The 25,120-nt window shown below is 39.1% G+C and overlaps 1 protein-coding gene across 4 annotated transcripts in view; it reads right to left on the bottom strand.

Moving 5' to 3' along the window:
• Positions 1-18,244, bottom strand: part of PPFIA1 (PTPRF interacting protein alpha 1) — a 62,644-nt gene extending 44,400 nt beyond the window's left edge. For all 4 annotated transcript variants that reach the window (XM_067296270.1, XM_013959430.2, XM_013959431.2 and 1 more), the window contains exons 1-2: positions 17,349-18,244; positions 15,958-16,221 (exon numbers count right to left, since the gene is read on the bottom strand). In XM_067296270.1, coding sequence (XP_067152371.1) covers positions 15,958-16,221 — 264 coding nt within the window. In that variant the 5' untranslated portion in view covers positions 17,349-18,244. The remainder of the gene's footprint in view (positions 1-15,957; positions 16,222-17,348) is intronic.
• Positions 18,245-25,120: the final 6,876 nt, after the last annotated feature.

Here is a 25,120-nt window from a genome sequence, read left to right as displayed (position 1 = left end):
ATTCTGATTTTTCTTAGCTGGAAACATAAGTTATTTCAAACATTAAGAGAATCAGTTCTATGTAATAAGTTATCTTTTATTCTCAACCCCCCCCAACAATTTAATAGTGAATCTAATAGAGAAGAGAGAATATTAAAGCAATATTAAAACATGGTTATGCCAACCCCTTGAGTTTCAATGTATTAAAAGGTTTTTCATGCCTCAAATAATTGCTTGCAACTACAGCTAACCACCTGCCAGAATATTACATATAGCATTTAATACAATTAATTAGTCAACCTTCTTCCCTATTTCTCCTTATGCATAAGAGGTTTTGTAACTGAAGAGACCACTACCAAAACACAGGGGCAAAATTCTTCACTATTAAAAAAACTTCTCACATCATAACTAGTGGCACTGAGATATTTTAAAGCCTTTAATATTGCCTTTGGTCAACTCTCTGAAATCTATTTTTTCTCTGGCTCAAAAGCCATACTTTTTCTACAAACTTTTTTGTTCGCAATACTGCATGAAAGCACTAAAATGAGCACTACAGCCAGTCAAAGGAGTTTGCAATTTTTAACTGTTTAATATATATCTACAGACCAGAGTTGAGAGCCGATTGCTTCAGTAATTCAAGCAATTTAATACCCTTTCCACTTCCAATACATTCATACTTGAGAAATCACAAACTCTTTAGAGAAGAGAACTGGACTTAAAAGATACTAATAGGACTCAATACTATCATTAAAAGAACTTTCAGATTTTTAAGTTCCCATAACGCTTGATTCCCCTGCAACAGCACGTAAAAACCTTAACTTTTAACTATTCAGATAATACCAAGAACAAATCTGCAGTTTCTGCAAAGACATATAGTATTACCATCCAACACAGAGACACTGGACTATTTCTGTGTCCAGGTCTTGCTTTCCTACAAATGTATTTGCCTATTTTATCTAGGAAAAAAAAAAATCACAAAACAAAAAACAAACAAAATGATTTGCAATTCCTGCTGTGGTGGTAAAGTTCTTTGGGTTAAAACAGCTATTTATATTTGTAGACCACAAAATGGCTGTCTAATCTTTTGCAGACTTCTTGTAAGGCAACTATTTTCTAAAAACTTCTGTTCTCACAGCTAGGGAAGGGCTCTTGCAGAGCTATTACTCATTCTTTGCACAGGTGATATAATTCAGTTCCATCAGTTCTGGAGTTATTTTAACAAGTCTAGAAGCTAATGACTTGGAAGGGGAAAAAAAAAAACCCACGCACACAATGAGCAAAAAACTCTAACTCAAAGTCAGGAGGTACCAAACACACACCTAAGAGCAAAATGGAAAACCTCATAGTAAGAGCAAGTCTCCATGGAAATAAATAGGTTTCCAGTTACCATCCTGAGTGTGTTGCTTAAATTTATGTGCAGTATTCACTGAGCCTGAGCTACAAAGCACTAAATCTGGGCTTCATTGCTGGAAGCTTTCAGGAAATGCTACATGTTGAAGTGCTAGAGAGCATAAATGAAGATGGGTTGCACTTGGCAGCTTTGTGAGAGGAATGCAGAAGTAACAGAAAAAGGGAGGTAGAAATTATCAGCCCCATGTTCTCCCTTCCCCATCCTGATCCATGTCTGACAGACATTTTCTATTCAGAGAGTGGGAGAGTGAGAGTAGTGAGACCCATACAGTGGCAGGATCAAGCTTCTGACCCCTAAAAAGACCAGGTCTTCCTTTCACCACATTGATCAACACCCAATCTTTACACAAACTGCAGAACACTGAAAAAAGAGCCTGTAAACACAGAGTAAAGAGTAGGTCCAAGAGAGACAAACAGGAGACAGCTACATTCAAAGCAATAACTACAGCACGTATAAACCACCCAGACTAGCAAAAACATTATCTCCTATACTCTTGCATTTAATTTTCTTTAACTCCTTCAAACCATCGCTGTTACGTACACAAGACTAAGGGGCAAAGCTTAATGCAAAAATAGATCTTTGTGCATCTCTGGACAGCCAGTAATCATGGACTATATACAGTAATTTGCACTGCAAGGTACACATGCAGATCTTTGCATATCTTCCAGCTCCAACATTAAATAGGCGCATACAACACTGAGTACAACAGGTACCTATGCAACAAGTGATATCTGCAAGACAGTTTGCTGGTATGCTGGAAATCAAAACTACGCCACAGCAGCATCCTATTTTCCACAGTGTCAACCCAACCTTTGGGGGGGGGGGGAATCTGTGAAATTAAGAAAAGAGATCATTTAGATTGCTTAACTAAGTCAGAAAACACCATCCAGTTACTCATGTTTTAGGTCTAATAACTTGCAGTTTGCCAAGCATCTTCCTGTAGTCTTGAAGACATTTAAAGATTAAGAAACAATAATTTCTCCAGGTAAAGTCTTCTCACCAACCTTAACAAATCATTTCTAGTATCTATGACCTGCTCAAAGTATGGTAGATCACACAGCATATACTTTCAGTTAACCGAGAGTGGACAAAACTTATTTTCATCATACAGCTTTTTAAAGACTTTTCAGCTACTTTTAAAGCTGGAGACATTTATCAAGATTAACTATACACCTAATGAACAACTATATTGAAGTATTTTTTTTTCCCCAAAGGCTTTCTGCAAATACTCGATTTCAGGGGGAGGGGGAGAGGGGAGGAAACCTTGCAACTTAACAGCATTCACAAAGGATTAACAAGAAATGAAAACTTGAACACTAACTAGAAACTGCTTTAATTTAGACTGTCTTCCTCTCTCTTCCTTTCTTAAAATACTGCCCCTACTGAAGCAACATTGTGCATCTTCTGAATACTTCCAAAAGTAGAACCATTACAACAACTTTAAGTCAACACCAGCTAGCACCAAGCATATAGAAAACAAAAGCACTCTTCAGACTTGCAGGAAACTGAGCATCTATTCACACGCAGTGCTGGCAGAAAGCTTTCCTCCATCACATGGCTAGAATTGTTGCTGTGGTTATGCAAAGGGTTCCACCTTAACTGCTCTTGGGTGCACATGAATAAGTCCACTGAAAGGGCAGCTACAGCACATGAGCGTTCAAAACCATATCAAACTTGTCCATCTTCAAAACAGTACAAAATCAGCTAATATATATATTAGAAACATTCCAGTTATTGAAAAGCAGGCTTTTAAACTTGGGATGTGTCTGACAACTTTCCTACAGAGCTATAACTGTTGTGACAGGTCAGTCAGAGTAATCCTGTTCAATACTGTATCAGTTCAAGTACCAACAGAAGAATAGTTTACCTTAACACAGAAATAAATTTACAATATTTGGGGGGGGGGGGATGAAAGGGGGAGGAGGAATGCCTCTCAGTTACACTCCCATTGAGTGAATTCTAAGGGTTTCCCAGTAAGAATAACTGCATTCCTACACCCCAGCCCAGTCTATTTTGATTAGTAACTAATACTGTAAGTTGTAGTACAACTTCTTAGCTGTAGCTTTAGGCATCTCCATTTTTGGAGTCCATGTCAGTGAAGAAACCTACCCACACCCACATCCACTATGGCAAAAGGAGAATACAGTTGTACTTAATTAAAGAAGAATCCTGCAGTACCAGTTTGACAAGATATGGGGCAAAACCCATCTCATCTTTAATATGACACTATAGAGATTTCATTAAAGTTTTTCCTCTTCACATAGCAGTCGGTCAAGATCTGGGATCCCATATGTCTGGGATTTCACAGTGTACAATGCCTCTCAAAAATTCCAAACTTTACAATAACTACAGGATATGCTCAAAAAATTTAACAGAAGTTCAGTATTTTTGCTGGTACCCCCCCTGCCCATAATGGAGGCTTAGCAGCTACTACAGAAACTGTAAGTACTTTTAAGTTGTAAACAATACTGAACTGTAAGTTTCCTTGGGCAAGAAAAAAAAAGTTTTCCGTAAATAAACTCCAAATATACTCCACTCAAAATACCTAGCACAATTCTTGCTTAGCTGCCATTTGATATTAAATTCCTATACCTTTTAGCATTAAAAATTGTTTAACCCTAAACAATGAGTTGTAGTGCATTTAAAGAATTAATCACATGACTAATAATGAAAATAATAAAAATGAAGTCATTATTTTTAAGAAATAGACCCAGAACAAGATCCATCATGTATAATTATTTCAGTGACAAGATACTTCTGCATGCAGAAACTGTGAGCAGCAGCTGAGGCACTGCCCTGCCCTATTCTAATCACTCATCTTGGCCTCTAGTTGTCAGGTTTAGTTCTGTGGCCAGTAGTTGTAGAGTACATTTTTCACACTGTAAAAAGGGAGTGCTTGGGAATATCTTAATAAGGCCGGCCAAGCCACCCTTCTTAAACAAGCATCAACATGTACTTCCCCCTCAGTGCTCTATTTTATTTATATATATATATATATAGACAGATAGATACATATACATATATATTTTTTTGCCAAGTGATGAACAGTTCAGTTTTATAATTTCGAACTTGTTTAAGCAAGTAATACTCAATGACGACAGATGCCTGCCTTCAGCAAGAAATTCAACTTCCAGGCTCTTACATTTTATTTTTTCTGTTTCTTTGTACTATCTATCATCACAGTTCATATGCTAAATGAATCCACTAGATAATCAAAATATAACCAAATCTGTAATATTTGGACTGAGTTTAATTTGACTCCTTGGAAAAGTTATTTGATTTTTGCAAACAAAGTTACTTTTAATCCCATTCCAAAAAGCGTAATTTCAGGTCTTATAACAGACCACAAGTTCGACACTTAAACGCATAAAACTAACTCTGCAACACAGATTTTGAGTTTCAAGAGTTTTGATTTTTACTTTTTTAAATGTTCTTAAATGATTTGTGTGCCACAAGAGACCCATAACAAACCAGTCCATCAAACTTCATGATAACTACCTGAATCCCCAAACCACCATGTCATATCACAGAGCGAAACTGGGGATATGAACAACACTAAATGGCAGAGAAAGAAAAAAGGAGAAAATAGGAATGCCTGTCAATATGCTGTGACAAACGCTGGTACTGAAGATGGATTGGTGAGGAACCTGGTCCGTCTGAGGAGAGGCAGAAACTCCTATTCCACACTGGGCTACAAACAAGAGAAAGATGACGCAACCGGGAAACCCTGAGGCCTCATACTTGGTTGAGAGAAAAGGCTTGCCCCGTTTCTTCTCTACCACCTCCCAAGTCTTAATCTTTTGCAACCATTACACAAAATACAGAAGACCACTATACAGTCTTCAGTATTTTCATCTTTTCCCTATTTATCAACTCAAGTTGACACCAGCTTGATTGTATAACTCCTGTTCTAAAAAAAATTTAAAATTAAAAAATTAAAAAAGGTCCCCAACACACATTTGAAATGTTGATAAGGGCCTATGGTTTTTACAAAGTGAACAGAAAGTTTCTAAAGACTACACTACCATCAGGTGATTGGAGTTACACCAATGTAAGTATCAGCAAAAATGAGATGATAGGAGGGGAAAAGGACAGCACCTTTTCTGCATGGACAACAACTGAAAGTTAAAATCCTAAAAAGATTTTTGATTCCCACTTCACAAGTAGCAAAGTAGTTCCATATTTCTCAAGGCAAAGGCTAAGATTTTAGAAGATGACAGTATTGTCAAACCATGCCCTTTAAACATTTGGAAAACTCAAGCTGCATGGTCTAAAGTAGAAAAATGACTAGATGCACCTGCCTAATGTTATTCAACACAAACAAAGATAATAAAGAATGTTGTGACCTTCAGAGCCTTTTCCCCCGTGAACTACAAAATGTGATAATACTGCAGGAAAAGATATATTATTCTAGAATAAAAGATTCACAGTAGTATCCTAAGGCATCCCTTAAATTATCTAAGGGAAAGTTTAGTCATTTACCAAAACTAATACAGCAAGTATAGAGAGCTCTTGAAGAGACATTCAGAATTCAGAAGTTTCCCAGAGATATGCAGAAGCATATAAAAACCCCAGTCTGATTGACCCACTTACATAAGGCCTGAAAGAGTGCTCTCTAGATATGCCCTGCTGCTCTACCCATGGTCTCTCAGGGCAGAATGATCCATTACACCTGTAAAGCTTAAAAGATCTGAAGAACTTTCAGTACTACTCATAACTCTTCACACATTAAAATCACATTTAAATCTTTACATGACCTTTAATTTAGGTCAAAGGTTTACTTCCTTTTTGGGTTTCCTAATTAAAACATCAGAGGTAGCTCATGTTTTAAATCCTAGCAGAAATAAGAGATTCAAGTGTGAGATGCCAGTTAGGACTTAAATAAGATAAAACAGAATATTACATTACACAGAGTTCAGGTTCCCACTGGGAGCTGTAAGTCCACAAATCTTATTCACACACAAACTACAGTGAAAATCACAGCTAGTAACAGAATTTGGCTCCAGCATATCTGATCTCAGTCCCATCCATTCAGCAAGGCGAAGAGAGACCCATGAACCCTGCCATGTTTCAAAACACAACTCCAACTAACAGATTTCTCATTTATGGATAGAAGTGCAGAGAAACAGAGTTCTGACTATGATATTTTACTGCCAAATTTTTGTGACAGGCAATTAACTCATTTAAAAGCTTTGAGAATCCATAACTTAAACCCATATACCCACAATCTCAACCTTGTCATTGATGAAGTCATGAGTCCTTTCAGATTCATACAACAGCATTTCCTTCCCCTCTCCAATATTCTTTTCAAGAACAGTTTTACAGGGAGAAAAGAGTTTTATATCAAGCAGTCTGTGCACAGCACACAATAAAACAAGTAATTCCACTGAAAAGTCAAAGAGGTATCTGAAAGTGGCTTGTTTTATGCATTTTAATGCTTGAAAACTCAGAGATAGTAATGAAAAAAGCTTAATAAAATTGTTGTTACTGAGATAACCATGGATCCATACAGCCAGCAACATACCCTTGCATCAAAGGCGGCCAATGGTATCCAGGAGGGCACTAGTGAGAGCATTGCCAGCAGGCCAAGGGAGGTGATCCTTCCCCTCTACACAGCCCTGGTGAGGCCACATCTGGAGTGCTGTGCCCAGTGCTGGGCTCCACAGTACGAGAAAGATATGGGCAAACTCAAGCAAGTCCAGCAAAGAGTCACAAAGATGAAGGGCCTGGAGCATCTGATATACAAGGAGGTGCTGAGAGAGCTGGGACTGTTTAGCCCGGAGAAGTAAAGGCTCGGGGGTATCTTATCAATGTTTACAAATATCTGATGGGACAATGTAAAGACGACAGGTCCAGACTCTTCTCAGTGGTGCCCAGTGACAGGACAAGAGGCAACAGACACAAACTGGAATATAGGAACTTCCATCTGAACAGAATAAAATTCTCCTTCACTGTGAGGGTAACAGAGCATTGGAAGAGGTTGCCCAGAGAGGTTGTAGAGACTCCATCCTTGGAGATATTCAAAACCCAACTGAACACATCCTGAGCAACCTGTTCTAGCTGTCCCTGCTTTGAGCAGGGGGTTGGATGATCCCCAGAGGCCCCTTCCAATCCCAGCCATTCCAATTCTGTGATTCACTACCATCAAAATAATGGAAATTTATGATCCTCTTTAGCAGAGAAACCCTCAACACATTAAAAGAGTTTTTAACTCTTTTCTACTAAGGATTTAGGTAATCAAAATTATTGTTCTAGTAATATAAAATAAATATCATTTCTGATTACAGGAAACTGTTAATGTTGAGAAGACGATGATTACTAAACTTCAGCAAGGTATTTTCTTTATATGAACCTTCATAGTTAAATCTTTCAACTATAGTCAGTCTTACCTTTATATAAGTCGAGACAAATTCCCTGTTTAAACTGCATCTCAATTTTTATTTTATTTTTTATTTTTAAATAAACTATGTAAATTCTTCAGCTACTTAAACTTATATAATTCCATTCTTACACTGCATGCTGTTATGTAAATTTGGGACAAGAAAAAACACTGTTCTTCCTAGAGTAAGGAACGTGTTAATGCTGGTCTACATTCTTTACTCACCTTTACCAGATATTCTACCTGCAATTCTTTATAACAGGCAAATTGTTTTTAATTGCCATGTTCCCCACACAAATTTAAACTGATCAGAAGAATCCAATTCAGTATGTATTTATGGAGGGGAGAAGGGGAAATAAATTAAAAAAAAAAAAAAAAAAAGCAAACACTGTGCTTCAGAATATTTCTAGGCAATTAGATACCAAACTATCACAAACTAGCAGTAGGGGAAAGGCATGACAGAGCATGGCTCAGTGCATCTAAATACACACTACTATTCTACAGCATAAATAAATAAAAATAAAAGGCTGCCCATTTCACTACTGCAACAAACATTTGCTTACTCTTCCAATAGACATTTCTTTTTTTCTCCTTTTCCTTAACAAAACTAGAAGAATACATACATTTTTCTTTTCTACATCAGAGACGGCCTTCATCTAAATCTGGCCCGCAGATCTTTGAACATGCCTTATACTGATAGCATAAGGACCTTTTCATCAAAGAACCTTGGAGCACTTCATGGAAGTTCTAAAACAAAATATTATTTCTAAGCATTTACAGTTCTGAAAACATTACCATAAAACAGAGGAAGTACCAGAAAGGATATGCTGACTCTTCTTACTTATTTGTACCCATCAGAAAAAGACATAGTATTTTCTGAATGCAACCAAAATTATATTCCAGTTAAGATTTTCACTACCATTGTCAAAAAACATATCCCAAGAGACATCTACATAAACATACAAGTAAAGCTTGAGGCTAGCCAGTGTGGAACAACAGAAGACAAAGCAACAAGGCTTCTCTTTTTAAAAACGTGATACTCTAGCTGCTGAAGGAACAGGCTACAGAGCCTTGTTATGATAGCCAATCAGAAGCAGCAGAGGGGACTTTCAATGTAGTTTATATGGAACAAGATAAAGTCTGAAATAGACTAGAGTCACTGAAAAAAGACAATTTAATCAACAATTCACACAAATTTATAGAGGACCAACACATCAGAAGAATCGAACTGAGCAATGCCTTTAACACAAGTATCGTAACCACAACACTCCTCCAATTTCAAATACACGAACTAGGAGGATAATCTCAAGTGACCTACAGATATGTATTTAGTGCACTATACAATATCTTGAGCTTATAAACTGCAGAAACAGGATTTGCATGCACTTCTTGCATGAAAAAGTCAAGCTGAATTACTAACAAACTCACTTCACATTACAGCAAAATAATAATTCTTTCTTCAGCCTGGAGAATACGAAAAGCTTTTTTCCTGGCAAGAATTGCCACGCATTTCTCAGTCTACATTTGGAGAGTCCACAGCCAAGCTTACAAAAAAAGAAAAAACAAAACACACTTAGAAAACGAATTTATGACCACTCAGATTACCTGACACATGCCCAGCCCAAATTTATCCCTTCTTAGTATTTGCGGATTGAGATACATATGCACAAGTTATTACAGGAAGTATTTTCTAATATGTCAACAAACATCAGTCACCCTTAAAGACTTAAAGTGACTTAAGCTGCCTTAACCACTGAAAGCATCTTACATGAAGACCCCTGCAAATTTATGTTAAAATATGAAGTATATTAATTGAGAATTCCGGGATCAAATTAGTGCAAAAGCTAAAATTATTAATACACAGCTGACAGGTTCTCTCCAAAGATGCAAGTTCTCTGATCAATATTGTTAACTGTAAGTCATCTGCATATAGCAATTATTCTGACACCAGGCTAATATTCATATTTTTACATTAATTGCAAAACCACCAATGCATATTTTTTGTCCTTATACCTTTTCACTTAAGTTTCTATACTCCTTTCTGGATAGTATTTTGGGGTTTTAAATGCAGCGTTATCACATCATACTACATGATTATGTTCCCAGTACAGCTCAATAAAAATCAGATAGAGTTTTTTTTTTAAACCTATTAATAGGTTGTTTCCATATTCTAAAAGCACCTGACTGCTAAGTTTCCAAAAGGCTGTTAATTATCTTACAAGCACATTCATATTCACACACTACAGACAAATGTATACTTTTATTTCTAAAATAAAATCCTGTAGTATAAATAAAATCAACACCTCTCTCTACTAACTAAATACCAGAATGAAGAAACCAAAGTCTCAGGTTAAAGGATCTTTAAGAACCTGAAAAGAAAAAAAAAAAATCATATTTTTAATTCATATTGATCATAAAAAACAAATTAAGATAATCCAAGAGCTTGTTTAAAAAAAACCCTCTAGATTGAAGTTACAGCTGCATAGCCATGCTGAAGCTCTTAAGTCTTGCTGGCAAGTATCTTAAAAGTAGTTTTCTGGCACAACCTTAAAAAGAACAGAGGAGAAACAGCAGCACTGACACATGAAGAATTCTCTGTCTTCAGAATACCAAGACAAATGCCACTTTGTTAAACAAGTGGCTACAGGAAAGTTAGCAAAGATGAGTATGTATCGCAAATTCACCTGGTTCTAAAAATATTAGCTTATTTTAAGAACTGCTTGTTTTGATTAAAGCTCTTTTCACCCAAGCTTATATACAGTATGTTACATTGTGCAAGTCACAAGCACAGGACTATAACATGCAAAATGTAATAAAGCCATTATCAGACACCTGCACATAGTAACAGAAGAACAGGAAAAAACCCACCTAGCTCATCTTCCCAGGCTAAATCTATAAATCACCATTAAAAACAAAGAAAAATCATTTCTGTGTAGTAACCAAAATGTCCTTCCTATAAATAAACTAAGGAAAATAAAAACTGTAGTTTCAGACTTCATAAAACCTTTTTATCAAAGGTACTGATGGACCATCATGACAACACTAAAATTCACCCTCAAATACAGGAAAATGTAAGGTTCATTTTAAATTTAATCTAGCCAAAATGTCTATTTATAATCAAGATAACCTGAATTAAAAGCAGAGTATGAACAACTGAATGCTAACAGTGGGCAAGCAGATGACTGTTGGATGGGGTGGGATGTCTCAATAAACAAAAGCAAATAGATTCACACAGAAGTACTTCAGTGAAAAAATGAGAGGTCAGACTAAACGCTAGAGACTTAGTCCTGAATATACTTCCACAGAGGATAAAATTGTTTTAAGTGTTCCTAATCCTCTGTTTGACAGATCACAGAATAGTTAACTCTCCACGTTCTGAAGGTTTTAGACACAAATTGTCTATTTCTATGCCTTGGAAAGAAGGAAAAGTTAGGGAAATTAAGACTTTATGATACAATCAGTGAGGTATTCTGAACATTAACTCACATCTGCATCTGACTCAAACTAGTGTAGATTAAAAAAAAAATCCATCCAGTAATTTACTAACAGTACAAGTTGAACAAGTTTTAACAATCAAAACTCAAAACAGACAAGACTAAAATTATACTTGTCTGAATCAGCAACTGGAAGAATCATGTTTATCCTTGCTGTCATAATGGGATGAAAGAAGTGGAGGATTTGTCTCCTCTGACACACATCTGCACTACTGAAATCTTCCTGGAACCCTACCAGTTCCAGATAGACTGCTCACAACTGAGACCAATGGCTTTTATTTCTAAATAAGTACCACATCTTGCTAGTGAAACAAATATAAGCTATGTCACCTCAAGGCTGACCAGTTGTGAATACTGTAAATGGAGTTGCATTTTATATGCTAAAGAAAATTTCAGCTGCTGTAAACTCTATCAAGCCCTTTACTTAATGTACTTTCTGCAACTGTATTCTTCATATCTACTGTATAGACAACTTAAGACCTCAGTTCTAAATCTGTGATATCCCATATTATTTAAAACTTGACTGGAGGAAGCCCAAGCACTATTATTAAAATGACAACTAAATCCATAAATTCATCACTATAAAACACCCCAAGGCAGTCTTCAGGCCAAGTGATCAGACATTTTCTACATTTGAGACATCAAATATTTGCTCAAGCTTACCTCACAATACTAGAGAAATTGAAAAGAACTGTATTTTAGATATTGTTTAAAGATGTTTATATAGAGATGTACTTTAGTTTAATTGAAAACAAGTATAAATAGGCAAACAGTATTTGTAATTGAAGTCTTTAGTAGTGATAAAATATTCACTATAGATAGAATCCAACTAAAGATGGTCTGCAGGGGCTCACTTTAAATTAAGGCACTTCGAGCACCTTAATAAACTTGAAGCCAAACCAAAATCATAAGCAACTTTTCTCCACATTTTACTCCACATTAAAGCTCAATAATCACTTACACACAGTCTCTAAGAGAAAAATTTATCTGCCCCATACCTAAACTGTTTCGAATAAAGAAATTCTGAACTGCACCATCTCAAATATAGAAAAAGCCCACTAATTTTACTTATCTTGCTTAGAAATAAAAAGTCTGATAAGCTTAAGTTTAAAGATGGTCTTAATAAGTGTGTTGCTGTATTACAAAAGCATAATATTCATTCATCAGCTTCTAAAATTCTGTAATAAAAATACTACAACCGTCTTCCAGATAGAAGTTGCTACAAATTCATCAGCTGTGCTCTTATTTGTACTATATACCCGTGTCTGTGTATATTAAACTCTAGTCTTCTCTGTACAAAGCAAGCATGTTGTCATTCACAGAAACCTACACTGAATTCTACTATTCTGTCCCTTAGACTGCAAGATCTCAATAGCAAAAACTGGTAGTCAGGCTACAAACCACGTCAATACGCACAAGCGATAACTAACAAAACTAGGAACTCATCAGTGTTAAGTCCAAAATTTTACTTTTAAATACAGGAGTGTCCTGCATGTTTCACAGATTAATTTATAAATTTGAAGCACAATAATCTTACTTTTATACAATATACTCTAGAAAGCACACAAAGGGCATGAAAAATAACAGGGACCAACCATTCATCTGACCATAATCAAATCATAATTAAATATGTTTAGATTAAAAAGACAAGTTCCTTAATTTCTCAGAGTAAAAAGTCCATTTTCAATACTTCTGTGGAGAATTCTGGGAAGAATAAGTTTACTTTTAAATTCTTGCATGGTAATTTGTTTCACCAAGTTCATCTTCCAAAGTCAGAGTACAGTTTGACTAGGGCAATCGCAGAGAAGTCAACTCCCAGAAAACAAAAAGCATTGCCAAATTAAACAGAATCCAGTTATTTTATCAAGACAACATCGATCTATTTTGTTTTCAGCTGTTCATACAAGGAAACCTATCAATTTACTCAATGTCAATGCTACAGATAAAGCACTTATATACAAGATCTTTTTTTTTTTTTTTTTTTGTAAACTAGAGAACCACAACCAGTCTTCCTACTCTAAATAGCTGTTTAAGTTTTATACGAGCCAGAACAGGTTGCCCTTTAATTACAAGCTGACCATAACAACGTAAGTATGCTAGAAAGTCTGCTTCTCTAACACTTTGGAGAATGAGCATCACTGCTGCAGAATAAACTAGTTACTTTTATAACTTACAGGATGTGCAAACAAAATAAGTACCAATTTGCCATTTTGAAACTATATATGCACAAGTGTGAGCCTTTTTCTTATACACAGAAACTCAGTGAAAGCAAGAAATTAAATATAGGGATGCTATTAAAGATTCAGTCTCTTAACACTAGAGAAGCAGTTTTGGTATAGAGGCAATCAATTTGCATTCCTTCTTTTATACAATATGAAAGTATACGTGCAAACAGTTCAATTCAATACTCTAAGATAAAACACTCCAAAAGAACTACAAAGACTTGTTACAAGCTACAGGCCAAGTTAAGGGAGAAATAATACACTGCTTAGATAGTAACTTAGTAATATATGTAGTTATACTAGTATTTGCACAACTATTCAAACTGATCAATCTTCACAGCATTTTCTACTAAACAGAAAGCAATTACTACAATTAAAAAAAATACTTGATGAGGAAAAAACATATGAGGCTAAAATCCTTTTTTCTCCTGGGGTGTGTGTGGGGGGGGAAGTAATACAGTTGTCAGTAAATTCAAACTTATCCCGCTCCCACCCCTACTTGAAATCCACAGCTAAAGAACGGGTCATTTGAGGCAGTAGTTCAAAAGCATGCTCGGCTTGCAGTAATTAATACAAAAGTTTAAATAGTTTCAAATATTATAGTCACCACAAAGTTTCCCTAGTGAACATTTATTAAAATTTTTAAAAAGCATTCTGTTTCACCATTTGTCAGAAGCCTACACATACTATGTAACTGACTGTTTACTGTAATAACAACAAAACTTGTCAAATACATAAGACATTATTTCTGATTCGTAGCAATAATAATAAAATATTTCATGAATGTAACTTGAAAGCACCATCAATTACCACCTGCTGTAATCATTTAAGCTTAAGCACCACTAAGGATAAAAGCAACAGATAAAATTTTTCAGCAGCAATCTAAAAAAATCCATTCTTTGCTGTGTATCTATATAAAGTTCCAGTAAAATTTCTCTTAACAATGAGAATTTCCTTCCTACAGACTTCAGATAAGACATTTATGACATTCTTGAAATCTGAAATTTTTAACTGCATTAATCTTTTTTGTTTGAAAGAAACGTTTACATATTAGTAGCTTACTAGATTCTGAGAATTGAAAAGGGGAAAAGAGGAACAGTACAGTTTACAGCCTTGATGATTCTGCTCAGCCACAAATTCAACTGTAACAGTTTACAGACCATACAACTGGTTAATAGCACACATTAATGCAGCAGACCTGAAATAGTGGCTAAAGAGACTATTATAGTCTCTTTATATATAGACTATTACAACTATTATAGCAAAAAACAAATAAAAAACAAATAATGATTTTTGCCTGCAGCACATGATTTAACACAGGAAGCAGCAGAGGCTGGAAACTTTTCCTTTCTAATTTCCACCATACTGTAATAATACAACTACATTAACATGTATTACTTTTAGCTTCTGATCCTGAGTTATTTCCAGGACAGTTTACCATACTAGAAGTCACACAGTAATTACACTAGGATGAGAGTAGTAGAAATAAGGTTTAAGAATACTGTTTTAAAGGGTATAAACAGTAACTACAATATTTAAGGATATGTAAACATTTGTAAAGTAATACATATTCTTGGAATAACATGCATAAGTACATTATCATGACATACTTGGAATGACAACCAAACTTGCTAGAAAGTGTAGGGTTATCAACAGTTATTTGAAGACTGAAAGCAGTCTCTGCTTTGACTATGATCAGATGGATTCTTGTGGCTTTTTGAAACTTTTCAGTTATCAAAGTTCAGTTTTATTCTTTTTAACTAGAATAAATAAAAACAGAGAAGTTCTGTAGCTATCAACTATCTTTCCTAACTACTCACTGCTGTCCTATATAATACATTTAGTACTACAGGCTGTATGTCAGTTTACTACCTTGTTGGCAGTAAACTCCTCCAGAAGCCAATAATTAGTAACTTCTAGCAAGACAAAAACACAAATCCATACTCCAAAAAGGCACTAAGCAAGTTAACCAAAACACTCAGATTTCTGTACTGCCATGGCAACACAGCATGTATTCACAAGGTAGCAGTCTTAAACTTTCCAAATTTTTAATCAAAGTCCATAACAGTATCAGAATGGTCTGCTTTCTTTCCAACAGCAGCCTATATGTAATCCTTGAGTGCGTGAATGAATAAGGCAGTTAGAAACCGCATGAAAAAAATACAAGAGTGGTAGAAGAAAGTCCAACAAGTTCTATTAAACAAAAGGATGTAGATACAGCTTAACGTTCAGACTGTCCCTAAGCCAAAGAAATACCAGAAACCAGGAAAGCATACAGGAGGGAAAGGGCTGGTCTTTGCTTTTGCATGTCTCAAGGTGAGCAATAACAAATACTTTAGGAAAGTACTAAGCTAGATTGATCTTCCCCTGACATAACCTGACTTTTAAGTAAATTGAATAAACCAAAAAACGAAAACAAAACCACACAGAAAAAAGTTATCACCAGATACCTTTCTTTGAAAACATCCATACCTGTGGAAGTGCAGTATTGAGCTGTCTCTGCAAGGAGTCTCTCTCATGACCAACTTCATGTAGCTTGCCCTGGGTCAACGCTAGCGTCTCCTGAGTTTCTCTTAGTGTTTCTAGAAGGCGATCCCTTTCTTCCAACATGGACACCATTAACTGCTCAAAATGGGAATCAGCATCTGACTGTAATGGGGAACCTGAACCATGGCCTCCATTTCCCCCAGAGGGAATCTCTGCCTCACTGATGGTTGGCATCACCTCACACATCATCTTGAAATAAAACAAGACAAATAAAGACCATAAATTTCAGTCAAACAAATCAACTGTGATAAGCAAAGGAACTCTGGATACTACCACGTTAGCTTTCCCAATGATAGCATCACCAAAGGTTGCCAAGACCTTAGTGTTTGACAGTAAGATTTCATTAAGACTGCAGAAGAAAAGGTATACAATCAATTAATCAAGGCATCACTTTATAATAAGAATCTTGTGACTTCTTGCAAAACCTACATTTTGAACTGTGATCTCATTTTAATGAATTTATATTTTTGTTAAGAGCAAACTGTTGCTAAGCTCTTTAAAAAACAAATACAAAGCATGCAGCAAGCCACAAAAAACTATATACTTAAACTTGTTACTGATTACACTGTATATTTTGAGAATCATTATCTGATTCTTCCCACTCCTGACATACACAAAGATGGTATCTAAACAACTACTTTGAGCTTATGCTGGGAGCAGGATCTCTACATTAAATTTGATGCATGTAAATCCAGATTCTCCAACTATCTATTATCGAGATAAACATGTAAAAGAAGATAAAAGCTCTCAACACTAATAAAATAATAAGAGAAAGCAAAATTTCATTACTAAATTATACCAGCTGTCACTGTTGATAACAACAGTAAATGCAAGTGAAAATAATTGAAGTCACAGTATGAATACGGTTAACAGTACAAATGTAAGTACATTACTACTGTTAAACTGGATGGATCTTTAAAAGACCCTAGCAGATCACCACAAGAGGCTGACACACAAACATTTTAAAAAGCACAGAAAAAAAAACACAAATACAATTGCTGCACATTGTTACTGAACCATTAAGACTTTTGAAGGTCTCCAGATAGCTTCTCTCAACAACGCAAATCTACGAGAACTTAAAACAGATGTGAAAAGAAGTTCTCTCACGTCCTTCCAGGTACCATAAAGTTTGTTCTTGGCCTTAAAATTCACATTGATATCTGAATGTTTTAAAGAATAATTAAACTTTTTCAGAGCATTATAGTGGGACTACACCTCTGAATCTCTTGAAAGACTTTAAAAAGCCTGAAGTGCTGTAACATTTTTATGCATGATTACCATAATACCTGTATTTTCAATACCATTACATTATTTACCTTGCTCAGTGAAATAAAAAGGCTTGGAAAACAGGCCTCAAGTTTCCTGCAGTACCAGTTCTTCTGTCTTTAGTTTTTTGTTATCCCCAAAAACCTTTCAGATTGCAAAGTATCCATTCAGCTCTAGTCCAACGTCTATTTAATTAAAATACCCCATACGCATGAAAACAAATAAATCTGCCAAGCAAAGAGCAGATCCAGTAAAAAGCAGCAGCAGCAGCAGCAGCTTCAGCTAACTAGTCAAGTCCCCAGAACAGAAGAATGTGAAAATAAACTGTTTCAGCTTCCCATCACTCTATTACTGGCCCATAGTTCCTGCAACAGCTGGGATGGCGGAATCATGTGCAGAGAAAAAAAATATTCTATCCCGCCGGTGCGACAAGCTTCAGTAGTTCATCGCTCCGAAATTCCACTCAGGTCACAATCACTTTATTGAACAGAAAAAGGACAGGAGGAAAAAACGGCTTGTGTTTTCTTGCAAAGGATTTGGAAAAGCCTCCCTTCTTTCCCCCTCTGTTGATTCCAACCGGAGGCTCTCCTTTCAGTTTCCTGGGGCTTAGCTCAAACATTTATAATCCCAGTAGCGAGGAATCGACCGCGGTTTGAGAGGCGAGGAGAAGGGCGGCTCGCTACTTCGCCTGCACTGCTCCTCCAGCCGCTCCGCTCCGCGGGCGCACGCCGGCGCGGCGCGTCCCACCGACGACGCTGCGGAACGCCGATGTCCTGCCGAGAGGGATGGAAGAAGCCAGCCGGGAGAGAGGCGGGCGGGGGACGGCAGGGCCGCGGGGAGAGGCGGCAGCTCGCCGCCGGCTCGCGACGCCTCTCCGCCCTGCGGAGGCCCCGGCAAACAAAGATGCGCCGCGCCGGGGCTCCCCGGCAGCGCCGCGCCGGCCCGGCCTCCCTCGGCGCCGGCGCAGCCCCGCTCCGCGGCAGCCTGCGCACGGCCGCCACGGGCCCCCGCAGCCCCAGCGGGCCTCCCTAGGCGGCGCCGGCGCCGGCCGCCCCGCGGCGGGGCCCCGCGCGCCGGGCCGGGCCCGGCTCCGCCCGCCGCCGCCTCCGCAGCCGCGGCGGCCGGCGAGGGGCTGGCCGCGGCCGGCTGGTACCGCTGCTCCGCCGCGGCGGCCTGGGCCCGGCGCTGCCGCCGCGGCCTCAGCGGGCGGCGAAGGCCCTGCGCGCTCCGAGAGCCCCTTCGCGGCCGCCGCCCGGACGCCGAGCCCGAGCGCGCCCCGCCGCCGGCAGCACCAACCCCGAGCGCCGCCAGCCCCGCTACCGTCTCCTGCTTCTCCCGGCGCCCTCTGCGGCTCCTGCATAAATCAGTGTGGGGCCCACAATGCACCGCGCGGGGGTCGGGCGCGCCTGCTTTCCTGCCCCGTCGGCCCGGTGCGCGGGTTCGAGCCCCGCTTCCCCGCTCCGTGCCCTGCTCGCGATACTCCCGCCGCCCACGGGCGCCGGCCCCAGAGAAGGGTCACGCCGCTCGCCGCCGCGCAGCCCTGGGCAGGGAGCGTGCTCGCTCAGGCCCGGGCAGCAAGGCCGCCGCTCACGAGCGCTGCGTGTGCTGGCGGCGCCCCGTGATCACGCGCGGGGACGGCTGGCGGAGGCCTCCCTGCCGCCGCTGTGCCTGCCCCGGCACGGCCCTGCCGGGCGGGCCTGCCCAGCCCTGCCAGCCGGCACGGTGCCTGCGGCCCGGGAGCCGGGGCCTGCCCGCGCCCTCCGCCTCGGCCTTCAGCCCGGCGCTGGCTGCGGCCTCGGCGCGGGCGAGCTCCCTCCGCGGCGGCGCCCGCGCTGCCCCGGCGGCTGGGCCCGGCGGCGCGGGTTTGCCTGCGGCTCAGGGGTGGGAGCAGAGCGCGCCCCGAGCCCGGCGGGCCGTGCCGGCCGAGGCCTCGGCACCGGCGCGGCTGCACCAGCGAGAGGGCATTTCGCCGCTAGAGTTTATTGCCCACAGGAAGCTGGCTTTGGCTACGCCGACAACCTTTTTTTGCCCTGGTGTAAAACTGTTTCCAAAACAGCATATAAACGCTTTCCACTTGCACTTCCGTAGCTTTCACTCTGTTCCAGGTTCATCATGTTTTTAAGGCTTTTTCACGCAGCTGAATAGGGTTTTAATTTGTAGGCAAAGCTTGGAAAAATACCCTTTTCTCTCTTACATTTGAAGCCTTTGTAAAAAGTTTGTGTTGCTACTTCAAACCATCACTACATAAAGCATTTGCATTTTGGACCTCATTCTTAACTTTTATAATGCAAAGCTCCAATAAAGATCAAGGGCCAGTTACACAGACAGTTGTATGTCATGCCAAAAAATAACAGTCCCTGCACTGAAGACTCCAGTTTTGTGACTGAGTTATGTGACACCTAATTTGTTAATGCAACATATAGGCACCTAGCATTGAACAGAGTCATTAATTAGTCACTCTTCTCTCAAATACAAAAATCTTTACAGTTACAAACTTAACACATTGTGCTCTGTATTTGCCTTTGGTATTTGAGCCCTAGAGTGAATTCAGATCATATTTTTAATTTTTTCTCTAGAACCGTGACATCTAGATTTTTTTTTCTCGTGAAGATTCTGATGTAATCACATCATCCTGGTAGCTGGGAAAAAGCCAAATATTATGAGGCACATTCACATCACGAGTTCTACCAAATACTGGTTTAAGTCTCAGGCTAGGATTTTGGATTATTTTTTCCTTCCTAATGCAATAGGCAGGAAGAGAATATAAAAGCATAGATAAGTCAAATTGATACTAGTCTGATAAAGTGATACCATAAAAATTGGATAGCAATAAATTAAAAAAAGAAAGAAATTCCTCTTCCTCATTATTAAAAAAAAATGGTAATTTTCTGGAAGATTAAAACTTTTTGCCCTACTGTCTTCATTCTGTATTGCAAGTGTAATATCAAAGTGATAGTCTTGCTTAATTTTTAGAAGAAAGCCCTCAATATTGAAAATTAATGGTTTTATTGTGAAATCATTGATGAATAATAACCTAGGGACCAACTTTTAAAATAATGTCCTGCAGGCCATTAGTCTTTTCACCTGTAGTTGCAGACCAGCCATTTCAGAAGTTACATCCACTGATCTACTCTAGGTCCAGTTCAAACAGTTTCTAGATTTCATGCTTACACTTGCATGAAAATATTCTTTGAAACACAGAAGGGCATTTCATGTTAATTCTGAAGGGAGGAAGAACACATTTTACAAACAGACTAGTGAAGTGATAAACTAGTGATAAAAAAAACTCATTTTTCTGTCATTCTCCAAATGTTACTACATATGGACCCTTACTGTTGAACTATTGTGCCTGAACTATTGCATGGTGAATAGTGGAATTATTAAATAAAAGGTGCTGGCATAACAATTAAAGTATGTTAAATTAAGTTACCATCAACTGATTTTGATCAGGTATTAGGCTGCTTTATTACTAGAAAGGTTAAATTGTTTCAATGATAACAAACAGAGTAGAATTTCATCCTGGCCAAAGCTGCAATTGCTTCAATGAAATCAGAAATGTAGCTATTCAGAAGGGAACAATTTGTAGGATCGGGACCATAATTACTTCTGGAAAAGAAACCAAAAAATTGTAATAAATGCAAATTTCAGATTTTCCAGTATTTAAGGAACTCTCTTTGCTGCTAATGGACACTTAAATGAACAATTCCAGCAGAGTGGCAGGGATCCAAATTTCAGAGCCAGCACTGGCAATCGATTCTCAGTGCTGAAGCCTGCTGTGTTCCAGGGTCACTGTTGGGTACTAAGACCCACTATAGACAGTTATCCATGATAACCATGATGCTTATCAGATTGCTCCTGAATTTTGCAGAGTAGCATAGTCTCTCATTCCCCTTAGCCTCTCCTTTTTACCTGTCTCCCCATCCCTCTCTCACCATATTACCCAGTAAGACACACAACGCAGTGCACATCCCTCACTTCTTACCCATAACATGACGCTGTGCTGCACTGCAGACCTTGTATGCTGTGCCTAAGCTGAGGTCTGAATTTTTGTACCTTGTGAATCTATTTCTCATATGGGTCGGCTGTGGTGGTGAGGGTGGCGGAATCATGAGATGCCTTTACAGATAGGGCAGTGCCATTATTTTGTTCTCCTCCTTTGGGAGTCAGAGTTCAAGTGTGCTTGGACTGTTTGACCTGGCTCTGCCTGACAAACGTTGCAACTCCAGCCATCCTTCCAGGTCAGAATTCAGGTGGACAGTACGTTCCCAAATCCCCACCTTTTATTATGACTACGTTTGCCATACCAGTTCTGTCAATGAAGAGGACATCCAGTCCAAGGAGCTGTCAAGGCAGCATCTTCAACTATAATGTGTTCAAGCAAAAATAAAACAAGACTGAGAAACAGAGTCCAATTTACTCTGAGCAACACTATTTCAGTTGAATTTGTCCTACATAAAAAAAGAAAACTAATAATGTTAGTAAAAAGAAACTGTCCTGATTTGATTTTCATTTTATGAATGAGTTAAGTGGATAGATTCTGAATGTAAGGGCTAAAAGGTTAAACACCACATTAGGCACAACTGACAATCTCTATCAAATTAGACACTGCACTACGTCCAGTCAGACTGATTAACCTCAGACCCAGGTTCTGCAGCACAAATTCATACGCAAACCTCTGTATTCACATATATCCTAAAAGATATCTTTGCATTTTCTTCAATTTGGGATGACTTGGAATATGTTTTTTTTCTTTTTAAACTAAGTTTTGTTTTGACCTTAAATGGTTAAACACAAAAATGAACTGTTGGATCTATCTACCAGCTATAATCATGCTTCATTATGAAAGCAAAGCAAACAACATACCACACAATTCAGAACTGGAGAATAAATATTAATAAGCTCCATCTATTAATCTTCACTTCAACTGGTTTGTTAGCAAGGCCTAAGCACCCTCGCATTCAGCTTTCCCTGCTATTCTCATCAGGGGCCAGAGTTCCCACCTGAGCAGCAGGAGAGTTGAGCTGCAGAGCCTCCTCAGCCTAAAAGAGTTCTCACCTGTATCTTTGTCACCTTCCAAGTCTTGTGTTACTCTGTACACAGTGAGATTGCTTTTAGAGGGGAGGGGGAGATGTTAATGGTTACGCACTGCCTTTAGAAATGGGTTCCAGTCTCCACGGACTCAGGCGGGAAGAGAGCTCACATCCCGTACAAGTGTCTGCTATACAGAAGGGAGGCACCATTTCCTCATGGATAAAGAGTTAGGTGTTTATCTGTGCTCAAGAGGATAGCTTAGTCCAGGAGCAAATTTGGATCCAGAATTTCCTTTTTAAGGATATTTCCTATTTTATTTTCTTCAGGCACTTCACTTTGTGAATTCTACACAAAGCCTAGACCTTAGATAGAGCAGCAATTTCTAAGACCCCTCAAAAATACTTAAAAGACCTGACTTTGAAGTCAGATCGCTATGCCTGCATGGAGTCCAGCGTAGCTCAGAGAGGATCAGCATAGCGTCAGGACTTCAAATGCCACAAATATGACCAAATAATCAAATCCTTGCATAATGCTCAGCATTGCGCATAATACACACAAAATACCCAGGATATAAAGTCAGAAGAAATCCCAGTTACTTACTGTGAAATACCAAAAGATTTTTTGACATTCCTATTTACTCTGTAGTAAAGAAAAAGAATTTCCTTTTTTCTTCCTGCTAGGCCTGTAACCCAAGACATACCATATAACATCAAAAGCACTAGCAGCTTAGATGTTTTGAAGTAATGAGCATAACGCCACTTTTACAAGTTCAGCAAGAGGTCTGGCTTCCCGTCTGTGTCACTGAGTGAGATGTTACACGTGTAGAGATGTCCAAAAGGAGCCGCGCTCTAAATCAGCTGACAGCAAAGTAATCAGTTCAGAGACCCAGGTTAAATATCTATCCGCTCTTTACACCTCACAACCCCATGATGAAATTCAAACAAAAGATGTTAAAAACAGGGAGGAGAAAGAGCAAAAAAGCCTTCCTTTCCTGTCACATGATAAATTAGATCCCAGTGTTTATCCAAGCTCAGCAAAACGGCCAGCTCTTCCTGCCCACTGGCAGCCAGTGCATTTCAGACGGTGAGGTCGCGGCGCCGGCCGGCCCTCGCCGCATTCCCGGCTGGCAGCCCGGCTCTGAGCACAAACACCTGCAGCCAGGCGCAGCCTAGAGCTGCGTTGCGGCTCTGACTCAAGTGCTGCCCGCAAAGCACTTTATGGGTCAGTGGTAGCGAGATTTCCTTTGTGAGCCCCCAGGCCATGCTAACAAACACAAAACCACCACTGGAAACAGTCAAAGATTGCCTACGTATTTTTTCCTTCTGAGTTGAGCCTACAGCACCTTATTTACTCCTTATCCTTTATAGATGACTTTGACTTATTGGCAGAATGTGTTTTGAACACATTTCGGTCATTGCACGCTGAAATGAATAGATGAAAGAATAAAATTTTTGCCAACAGCACTGATCATTCTTTTGTCAGTAGATAGACATGATCTAGACTATTCTTTTACCGTAACAAATGTATCGAGAGGTTGCTAGATGGAAGAGACTCTTTGCCTGAGGGAGATGGAACAAGAGGGGAAGAAACTGGAGGGTGGCCTGTACACAAGAGGACAGAAGTAATTAATGGTTATGCCCACGTATAAAGATAAGAGCACTTATAAGTGTGTCAGCCCTTTGGCAACAGAAGCCATGATTTCTAGAAACCATGGTTTGATGCAATTCTTTTTTACATTAATACTGTATTTATATAAAATCAACTTAATTGGATGTGTGCCTGATTTACACAGGTGTAAACCAGATCAGAATCAGCCCCTCTGAAATCTAACAGAGTGTTGAGTTGGATTTACTACATCTGATAGGAAGAAAAGTCTCCCCAAAACATGTAGAAAACTCTTAAGACGCCAGATGAACTTACAGTATTTGTTTTTATGGATGTCAAACCTATGTCTATACCAGAAATATTTTCCAAATATTGCTGCTATTCCTGCAACCAAAAATGTATATGCTCACACAAGTGCAAACCCACTGAACTCAAAAAGGCTTTCAGCTTAAGGCATTGGTTGGGACTTTGCAGCTCAGAAACTATTGCAACTGTTGCCTCTTTTTTTGTACAGATTTACAAGTGCAGAAATCCCCCTAAGCTAGGAAGATTTTTCTAAAGAAAAGTATCATTTATTTCCATCTTGAGTGAAATATATCCTTAATATCTAATGCAAGTGTAGTCTATGCTAAGTAAAGATACTGATGTTAGTACATCTTGAAACGTTTTTTTTTGGAACTATGCTGAAAGATATGCACTTAAATTCAGTTATAATAGGGTTGCACTTTTTTTAGTTACACATACTCTAGAAAAGAATACATGGCCAAATCCATGCAACATGGTTGTGAATAACATTGGAACAAGAAACGTCTCGAGTCGAGAATTCAGAAACAGCTGTCATAATGCGTTTCCTGACTAACTAAAACAGGTTTGGAGACATTCCACCTGACTGACCACCTACATCATGAACCCATTTACCCCGGCTTCCCTCTGTAATCAGTGGGGCGGGAGAACCACTCCATGGGAGTGACTCCGATCTTTGGTGTGGTCCATGAATCACCCTCTCAAGATGCTTGTCTCTTCTCATTGACTACACAGGGAGCCTCGGGCAGCTGGACGCCTTCCTTGGGAGCCACAGTTTGATGTTTAAAACTGTGAGACAAATCCAGGCTGGGATGCTGGATACACGCGAGAAATAGCAAAGCGTGTTTGTAGGAAAGCAAGTAAAATGAATGTGAATGGATTT

This window comes from Apteryx mantelli, chromosome 4 (assembly GCF_036417845.1).
Source record: "Apteryx mantelli isolate bAptMan1 chromosome 4, bAptMan1.hap1, whole genome shotgun sequence".
Taxonomy (NCBI): Eukaryota; Metazoa; Chordata; class Aves; order Apterygiformes; family Apterygidae; genus Apteryx; species Apteryx mantelli.
The sequence above is the reverse complement of the archived record's forward strand: the minus strand, read 5'-3'. Positions and strand labels throughout refer to the sequence as shown.